General features: G+C 51.6%; 1 protein-coding gene across 1 annotated transcript; it reads right to left on the bottom strand.

Annotated features, from left to right (window-relative positions):
- Nucleotides 1-215: 215 nt before the first annotated feature.
- Nucleotides 216-1,821, bottom strand: LOC310890610 (olfactory receptor 14J1-like). Its single transcript, XM_083852923.1, has one exon. The coding sequence runs from the start codon at nucleotides 1,741-1,743 to the stop codon at nucleotides 814-816; it is 930 nt and encodes a 309-aa protein (XP_083709049.1). The 5' UTR covers nucleotides 1,744-1,821; the 3' UTR covers nucleotides 216-813.
- Between the last annotated feature and the right edge of the window lie 8,230 nt (nucleotides 1,822-10,051).

Here is a 10,051-nt window from a genome sequence, read left to right as displayed (position 1 = left end):
CTCCAGGATGCCATTGGCCATCAGACCCAGTACCACTGGGACAGTACCAGGCCAGTCAAGGCCAGTTACTGTTTTCTGAGCCATGGACAGCAAAGAAGGACGCTCCCAGTGCAGCCCTTGGTCCTTCACTGGTCACTCTGGGGTTCTGATTCATTCTGAGGCCCAGAAAAGCAAGAGGTCTGTTCAGGAAGCAGCTCCTGGGGTGTATTCCTGAAACCAGGTTTGCAAGAGGCGTGCAGAGATATTGAAGAGATGCCAATGTAGAGATAACAGGACTGTCACCAACATACATGAGATCTCAGGGCTTATCCAAATACAAGAAGCACAATGTGGAAGCCAGAAGAGAGCAGCAGTGGAAAGGCCACGTCCTGCTGCTGGCCATGGCCATGGCTCCAGGGAAGCAGCAGCCCCGACCCGAAGGCAGCAGAGAGGCAGAGCCCAGCGGGCAGTGAGGGGCAGCCGCGAGGGCCAGCGGGGCTGCTCCTCCCTGTGGCAGCTGGGCTCTGGGCCCTGAGCCCCTCCTGCGTGCTGGGGCTGCTCCCCCAGCTGCACAGGAGATGGGAAGAGACGGCAGCTGATAACAATGAATTTCTCCTGGCTTCTTTACTGTATTTATCTACATGTGAAGCCCAGTTTTATAAGTACATGAGACAATTCGGTTAAAGTAAGTTAGAAAATATAACGGGCAGAATGTTAAGAATAACTTTATTTAAACGAAAACCACAACTTGGAGAAAATATTCATAAAGGCAAATAATAAAAAATATTTTCCTGTTTCTGAAATAAACCTGGAACTCAAGTGAACATTAATGGTTCACAAAAGCATGTGTCCAAAGAGTTTCCTCACTGCCTCCTTGAGGTCCTGGTTCCTCATGCTGTAGATGAGGGGGTTCAGTGCTGGAGGCACCACCGAGTACAGAAATGACACCACCAGGTCCAAGGATGGGGAAGAGATGGAGGGGGGTTTCAGGCAGGCAAACACAGCAGTGCTGACAAACAGAGAGACCACAGCCAGGTGAGGGAGGCACGTGGAAAAGGCTTTGTGCTGGCCCTGCTCAGAGGGCATCCTCTGCACGGCCTTATATATCTGAATATAGGACACCACAATGAAAACAAAACAGCCAAATGCTAAACATGCACTAACCACCAGAAGTCTAAGTTCCTTTAGGTAGTCTGAACCTGAGCAGGAGAGCTTGAGGATCTGGGGGATTTCACAGAAGAACTGGTCCACAGCATTGCCTTGGCAGAGGGGCAGGGAAAAAGTAGTGGCCGTGTGCAGGACAGCATTGAGAAAGCCACTGCCCCAGGCAGCTGCTGCCATCTGGGCACAAGCTCTGCTGCCCACGAGGCTCCCGTAGTGCAGGGGCTTGCAGATGGCAACGTAGCGGTCATAGGACATGACAGTGAGAGTATAATATTCTGCTGATATGAAGAAGAGAAAGAAAAAGACCTGTGCAGCACATCCCTGATAGGAGATGGCCCTGGTGTGCCAGAGGGCATTGGCCATGGCTTTGGGCAGAGTGGTGGAGATGCAGCCCAGGTCGAGGAGGGCGAGGTTGAGGAGGAAGAAGTCCATGGGGGTGTGGAGGCGGTGGTCGCAGGCTACGGCGGTGAGGATGAGGCCATTGCCCAGGAGGGCAGCCAGGTAGATGCCCAGGAAGAGCCCGAAGTGCAGGAGCTGCAGCTCCCGCGTGTCTGCGAATGCCAGCAGGAGGAACTCGCTCACAGAGCTGCTGTTGGGCATTTCCTGAATTTGGGAGCAGTTGTCTGTTGAAAAGGAGAAGGCAGAAAAATGTTAAAACAGACTTCTCTGAGGAAAACTTATTGCAAGCCTTACAGCACTCTCATCCCAAGCCTCTCTCTTTGCAGGAGAACCTTTCTGCAGCTCTCCTCCTTGAGCTGCGGTTCGTGCTGGCTGAGAGTGGCATTGGGAGCAGGGGCTGCTGTGGGCTCCAGAGGAGTCCTTCCTGCTGTGCAGCAGGAGGGAGGCAGGAACATGGGGGAAACTCAAGTTCAGTCCACTGGTCAGACCAGAAGATTTGCAGTGTTGCTTCAAGGAAAGTATCCAACGACTGTGTAGAACAAGGGACATATATTTGCTTCATTTTCTGGTAGCTACGCCTGTAATGTTTAGGAAGAACCATCTATTCGGTGTTCCCCTGAGAAGAAACTACCGACAGCTGAGAACAGAGAAGCCCCAGACCAAGTGCAGCTGGACAGGATCCTCACCTGGTCTTGCATGAGCAGGATCTCAGCTTTTCCCTCTTTGCCAGGGCTGCAGAGGCCTCACTCCAGCTGCCCACAGACAGCCATCCAGCAGCACGGACATGGCCTTAGCATGGAGGTGTCTTCTCCTTGGGGCACCTGGATAACACAAGGATGCCACGAGAGAGCTGCATCCTGCTGGAGAGCAGCCTCCAGCCCAGAAGAACACCCCACAGACTGACATGAATATCTGCAAACCGGCCTGTTCCAATATCCCATCTGCATCCCCTGCAGTATCTGGAGGAGGATTGGCCACTCCAATCTTGGCTGACCAGGGGCAGCTGGGTTATGACACTCCAAGGGGCTTCTGCCAGACTTCCTCACCTCGCAGTGCCATCCAGCAGGACCCCCAAAGCCTACTGCATTGCCCACTGCCCTCCCAGGAACAAGACCCAGCAGGAGACCCTTCCAGGACGTGCAGCTGCATGGCCCTGCAGCCAGAGACGTACGTTGTCAAGGGCTGTGCAGATTTCTCCTGCAGGCAGCTCTCAGCATCCTCCCACTGCCAACTGCCTCCAAGCCCTCTCTCCTTCTCTCCTGTCCCCGTGCCACCTGCGGTCAGAGCCCCCAGCCCTGCTGCGCTGTGCACAGGAGCTGCTCCTGGGCACAGCTGTCTCTCTGCACCACGGCCCTCTTGCCACGAGCTCTCTCTGTCCCACGAGCCCGGCCCAGCTCAGCACCAGACGCCCAGCCCAAGGCATTGGAATCCCCCCTCGGGGGGCTTTGCTGAGGAGCCCACGAGCCTCAGGCACTGAGAGACAATTGAAGACATCTCTCAAGACGTCCAAGTCAAGGCAAGTTTCCTGCAGTGTCCCCCTGAGGGCCAGCACTGACACAGCCTCCCTTGGAGCTCGTTAGAGCAGAGCATTGGAGGCAGTGAGGACAAGGAGACAAAGGCAATGTGAAGGTGACCTTGATGTGTAGAAAAGCTGGATGTGTTTCACCAAGGAAAAGGGCCAGGCCTTGATCCCCAGCTAACATAAGGAGGGTCAACAAGTCCAAGTGCAAGGTGCTGCACTTTGACCCCCAGCTCCTAGGAAGAAAAATTAAGTCTATCCCAGCTAAAACTCAGACTATATCCACCCCTCATTCCATACCATTGTTCCTATGTCATACTCAGGTCTGACACTTTCTAAATAACTATCACCATCTATCCTCTCTTTTGATATACACACAGAGGTATCTTGCCCTTAGTCTATTTGTGTCCTGGTTTTGGTTAGGATTGAGTAAATTTTCATCCTAGTATCATAGAATCGTAGAATGGCTTGGGTTGGAGGGGACCTTAAAGATCATCTAACTGAACTCCCCCCAGATTCCACCCACTAGATCAGGTTGGCCAAGGCCTCATCCAGCCTGGCCTTGAACACCTCCAGGGATGGGGCATCCACAACTTCTCTGGGCAACCTGTTCCAGTACCTCACTACCCTTACAGTGAAGATTTTCCTCCTAATGTCTAGTCTAAATCTAAAAGACCATTCCCACATCCTCCTGTCATTGTCTACCCGAGTAAAGAGTCCTTCTCCATTGTTTTTGAAAGACCCCTTTAAGGTTTGAAAAGCTGCAAGGAGGTCTCCCTGGAGCCTTCTCTTCTCCAGGCTGAACAAACCTAACTCCTTCAGCCTGTCTTCACAGGTGAGGTGCTCCACCCCTCTGATCATCTTTGGAGCCCTCCTCTAGATTTGCTGTAGGAGGTCAACATCTTTCTTGTGCTGGTGGCCCCAAACCTTGACACAGTACTCCAGGTGAGTCTTCACAAGGGCAGAGCAGAGGGGGACAATCACCTGCCTCTATCTGCTGGCCACTCCTCTCTTGATGCAGCCATGGATGCACTTGGCCTTCTGGGCTGCCAGCACACACTGCTGGCTCATTTCAAACTTTTCATCCAGCACTATCCCCAAGTCCTTCTCTGCAGGGCTGCTCTCAATGAGTTCTTCTCCCTGCCTATCCCCATGTCTGAGATTTCCCCAGCCCACATGCAGCACCTTGCACTTGGACTTGTTGACCCTCCTTAGGTTAACATGGGCCCAAATTTCAAGCTTGTCCAGGACCCTTTGGATGGCATCCCTTTCTCTGTTGCATCCACTACACCCCTCAGCTTGGTGTCATCTGCACACTTGCTGAGGGTGCACTCTACCCCACTGTCCATGTCATTGATAAAGATATTAAAAAGTACTTAGCTCAGGATAGACCCTGACGGATGCCACTCATCACCAGCCTCCACTTGGGCATAGAGCCGTTGACCATCACTCTGTGGGTGTGACCTTCAAGCCAACTCCTTATCCACTCAATGGTCCACCCATCAAATGCATATCTCTAGAATTTGGAGACCGGAATGTCATGGTGTACTGTGACAACACAATTCCAAATAGATGGAATTGTAGATGTACCAGATTGGTCAGGCACGATTTACCCTTTGGTGAAGCCATTCTGGCTGTCTCTGATCACCTCTTTCTCTTGCATGTGCCTTGACATTGATTCCAGGAGGATCTTTTCCATGATCTTGCCAGGCACAGAGGTGAGGTTCACTGTTCTGTAGTTCCCTGGATCCTCCTTCCTACCCTTAATCAAAAGGGGGGTGATGTTTCCCTTTTTCCAGTCACCAGGGACTTCACCCGACTGCCAGGACTCTTCAAATAGGGTGGAGAGAGGCTTGACAACTACATCAGCCAGTTCCCTCAGGACCCTGGGATGCAAATCATCATGCCCCATAGACTTGTACGTGTTGAGTTTCATCAGGTGGTCTCGAACCTGCTCTTCACTTCCAGCAGGTGGGACTTTGGCCCCCCAGCCTCCATCTCTGGGTTCAGGGAAATGAAAGACTTGGGAAGCCTGACTGGCAGGGAAGACTGAGGAGAAGACGTTGCTGAGTCCCTCAGCCTTCTCCATGGCTGTCATTACCAGTTCACCCTTCTCAGCCATCAGAGGGGGTACACGCTCCTTGGACTTTCTTTTCTGAGCCATGTATCTGTAGAATCTTCCTTTTATTCTTTGCTTCACTTGCTAAGCTCAGTTCCATCCGTGCCTTGGCTTTCCTTATCCCATCCCTGCACATCCGAAACAAATCCATGCATGAGGGCCTGGAAAAAGGAACCCTGCACCAGAGAAGCCATTCTGGAAACTTGTAGGTAGGAAACGCAGTTTTGTGGAGGTGCAGAGCTGATGGGCCCATTGTTCAGGATGATCCTAAAGACCTTTGTGTCTTTTTCCCTCCTGATTACAATGCCACTTCTATCTCAGGAATGGAGTAGCCAGCAGAAGTTAGACAGATACTCTGGGATCAAGAATGTCATCAGAAAGCTGATCCCAATAAGATATGAGGACGTCAGGAGCAGCCTGGACAAGAGAGATGTGAGATTTTGGGGTGGGAAGAAGAGCTTGGCCAGCAGAAATTAATGATTTCATACAGGTAAGAGGGATCATGTAATGTAGATGCTATGATAACACTGACTTAAAGCAGTCATGTATGGCCCTTACCTCACTTGAACCAATAAAATTAATCCCTAAATATAAATCCTACTACAACACTCTGAAAGGAATCAATTTTCTCTCTTGCTAACCCTAATGCCTTCCCTTAACAATACCATTAAAATGCTCTATTTAACCCTACACTTAGTGGCAGACCTAAACAAAAACCTAAACCACAGATCTTGTCCATACCTTAACCACAGACCTGACACCACAAGCAGAACACCAAACACTCCCATTAAAACTTTGCTTAATCTCTAACCCAGAAAGTGAAAAACAGGTACCGAGGGGGCTCTGTAGGTCAGCTACATTTTCCCTAGGTCAAATCTGCCTCAGGATCTCCTGCCCCAGCAGGAGGAATAGGACTGGGGCAGTGACTGGGAGGTCACTTCTGTCTCTGCAGCTGATAGGGCAGCAGCAGGAACGTGTCACGCAAAGGGACTGTGAGGTCCCTTGTGTCTGGAGGTGGCAGGTCACCCTTGGCTTCTCCCTGGGATGTGCACTTTGGGGCTGACACCTGCCAGTGGCCCTGCTAGGCCAGCAGAAGGCCCCTGCTTGGCATGCTGCCTGTGGGATCCCCTCTGCCTCCATCCCCAGGAGGACCCAGACAGAAAGAAGGCCCGCAGAGGGGTTGTCCTGTCCCTTCTGCTTGAGGCCATGCCTTGACAGCAGGAAGCCCAAGGCTTGGCTGTGTCTAGCCAAGAAGCTGCAAGGCCAGTAGCAGGCCCAGGCCTTGGGAGATGCTGGTGAGGTGACTTCTGTCTGCTTGGCTGACAGGCCGCAAGGAGCCTGATGGGTTGGGATGCCTGCTTCAGGAGTGGTTTCCACCCTGATGGAGCTTTCTTTGGTAGTAGGAAAGAGCAAGAGAGAAAAACTACCACAAAGTGCAACTTGGAATGTTGGCACTGGCCACAAGGAGGAAGAAATGTCCCTCAAAGGGTAGTGTTGTGGTCCCAGAGGTTACTCAAAAATCAGACCCTAGCTTTGTGTTTCAAGGAACAGCTGGTGAGGGTTGATGAGACATGGGCGAGATGATGGAAAGTCCTGGATGAGGGCAAGGTGGTGGACAGAGATGGGTGTCTGCAAGCTTCAAGGAAATTGGGCAAAGGAAAGCCTGCAGAGGAGAAGGCAGAGGGTGCTGGCAAGAATGGAAGGCCCCAACAGCCCTGACGTTTTTGTCCCGTTTTGCTAGAGCTACTGAGGAGACGAGATATAGTCATTGTAATGGGGCCTCACTGCTTCCTTGATACCCTGTGCAGGGGTGGGGAGGTGTCCTAATGAAGTTCTTCTCATGGCATCACACTGCCCACCACATCATACAGACCCCAACAAGAGCCCTGAGCCAGACGTGGGAGTGCAGGATCTCCCCTCCCAGTGGCTGGGGTCAGGCCTTGGCCCTTCTGCTTCACCAAAACCAACCAAGACTTTTCTCAGCACAGCGCTTTGCCTCTCTGGAATCATGGCCTCTAATTATCTGCCCTAAGAAGTCCGTGAGTAGGCTTTGTTAGTAACAGCCCTCAGTGGGGCCCATTAATACTCCAAGTCACTTCAACTTTTCCTCCTGACTTTACCTTCTCAAGCAGTTGCATCATTCTCCTCTCAGTACCTGAGCTTCATAGACTGAGCACCAAAATACACCATGGAGCTCATTAAAATGCAGAATGTCCTAAGCAGACATATCTCTCCCATAATTTTCTTCAAGTCTTCAAGACTTGTGCAGCTAATTGGAGAGCTTTCATGGTGTAGTTAAGGAGGAAGATTTCAAGAAGCACCTGAAAAAAATCTTTTACTCATCTTAAAGGATGCGTTTAGTTGAATTTCAGTTTGGAGCATTATTCTCCAACTGATATTGATCCAGGGTGTCTCCTTTGGAGACCTGCACAGGGAGGAAAAGCAGACTCTTGAGCTCTGACACTGCATGGAGAACCTTGCTCCTCAGCACCCCAGCCCTGACATTTCTTTCTTTGGTGCTTGCATCACTTTTCCTTCCACCAGACGTTGGCACAGAAGTCTGCAGCTGGATGTTACAGCTCCTTTGCACCAGCTCCCTCCTGCTTGCCTTAGAGACCTGGATGCACACAGGCGCAGAAGGGTTTCTCCTTATTTCAAAACAAACAACAGGAAAACATGCAGCAAGTTCCCACAAGCAAAGCAAGCTCCTCATCCTGTATGCCTCCTGTGAGGTTTATGTTCCCAAAAGAATGACTGGACAAGAAGTCTTTTATACTGATAGATCGGAAATTATAAGTGTTAAGATTAGAATTAATCCATTTGATGTTAATTCCATGATAAATGATGATGAGCTTTTTAAGGACACAGTTAGACAGACTGCAGGTAGATGGGCAAGCTTCAACTCCCTGAAGCTCAAAGCAGCACCTGGGTTGGTGAGGGCGGTCTGAGTGATCCAGGAGGAAGGGGAGGGCAAGCCAGGAGAACCATGGGAAGTGCATAGGTCCAGACAGGCAGCTGGAAAGGGGACATTCACATGGACTGCTTAATCAAGACAGGTGGATGTACCTGGAAGATGAGGGAGCACACCATGATAGACAAAGCGATGACAATGCAAGTACAGGTGAACACCAGTTTTTCTTTTTCTGTGATTTCATCCTGAAAATGCCTATTTCGTCGTGAGAGAAACTACACTGTGTGACATTTTACAGAAGGGATTGAATCATTTGAGGTAATGAGTAGTTGCTTTATGACTTAAGTCCTGAAGAAAATACTGGGTACTGAGGCAGAGCTTTGCTGTCTGACCATAAGCAACCAGTGCCAAGGTCTTCAGAGTAGTTTACTCACATTTGAAATATTTCCTTGAAATCCCATTTCCTGGTTCTGCTTTCAATGAAATCATTAGGCCTCCAGAGGCTCTGGTGCATTTAGAGTAATTCCCTGGAATGGAAGCTGTCTGAAAGGACCTGTAGGAGACCAGAGCCCGTTGGTGGATAAGGTGGGGACAGGTGATGTTTCCCGGGCACCTCCACTGCCAGCAGTGCTCTTTCTCCGTGAAACTGCAGCCCAGCCCAGCACAGGAAACCCCTTCAAAGCAAATTCGTTCTTCAGCCGTTTCTTGGGATAGACCTAAATTTGAAATGGCCGTTGGGATCCCAAGACACTCTCCCTCCTTCCTAGGAGACAACTAAACATCCATTTACCATCCTGGGTCATGTGTGAAAAACTGAGGCTGAAAGACTCAAGAGCAGGACACTTCAAATGGCTGAGGCAGAACCCATCAGCTTGCCCCACTTTGGGGAATCATCCCCTTCTAACTAGGCAAAGTGAAAAATGTGAAATGACCTGTCAGGTCAATGCGCAGAGTAAGGGAAAGTCACACATATTGTGCTGGAGTGCCAGAAGGCAAAAAGCATTGCATTGTGCCTCAGAGTAATCAAGGAGACCTAATCCCGTTCATCCGTGAGATAAAGCAGAGTGAAGGACGCTGAGTGGTGTCCTAACATGACGAAGGATGTACATCACTGGTGAAGGAACTGTCTTTTTGTGCCATCACCAATGCAAATTATACAAGAACTACATCAAATAAAGGTAACCTGTCCCACCCTGGCCCTGTCACACCATGGGGCAGCGGAGGGACCTTTTTCAGTTTCAGCCTCTTCTTCAGAGAGGCTTTGCCCTCTCCCTGCACACCACGGGGCAGAGCCTGGCCCTGGACGCTCCGTGAGCGCCATGCAGGTCGTGGCAGGCTGCGGTGAGGGGACGAATGCCCTGGGCCCCCTTCCTGCTCTGCCCAGGCCAGCAAGGGCCCCGAGCGGCCTCGTGTCCCCTGCCCCTGCAGCTCTGGGCTCCCTTCCCCAGCCCTGGCTCTGCAGCACCAAGCCCTGCTGGGAGCCCTCCCCTGCGTGCTGCCACCGCTCCCTGACGCTGCTGGTGCCCTCTGCCGGGCACTGCCCAGCCCAGCCCAGCCCCTGCCCACCTCTCCCCACCCCCCTGCCGTCGCCTTGTCACCCAGTCTTGGCCCTTTCCGCTTGGTCACTGAAGGCCTCTGAGACCTTTGTGCTGTGGCCTTGCTGTGTGTCCTGGCATTGCAGAGCTCCCATCAGCCCGTGCATCCGTTGGCTTAGCTTTACTGTGAAGACCCACTCGCTGCCCACCCAACACAAGGCACACGGCATCCCAGGAGAACCCTTAGGGTATCCTGGTGGCTCCCAATACCTCCCTGATGCCACCAGCCCTGTCACGTTTCAATCCCAGGAAGCTGCTTCTTGACCGGTCAGGGCCTCCAGGGACACTGGGAATCCACCAGTGACGACTCAGTCCAGACCTGACTCCCTCACCCCCCCACCCCGTGGCCTCCTGCCCCTGTGTCC

This window comes from Anser anser, assembly GCF_964211835.1.
Source record: "Anser anser genome assembly, contig: HAP1_SCAFFOLD_32, whole genome shotgun sequence".
In the NCBI taxonomy this organism is placed as follows: Eukaryota; Metazoa; Chordata; class Aves; order Anseriformes; family Anatidae; genus Anser; species Anser anser.
This window is presented reverse-complemented; position numbering and strand designations above follow the sequence as displayed.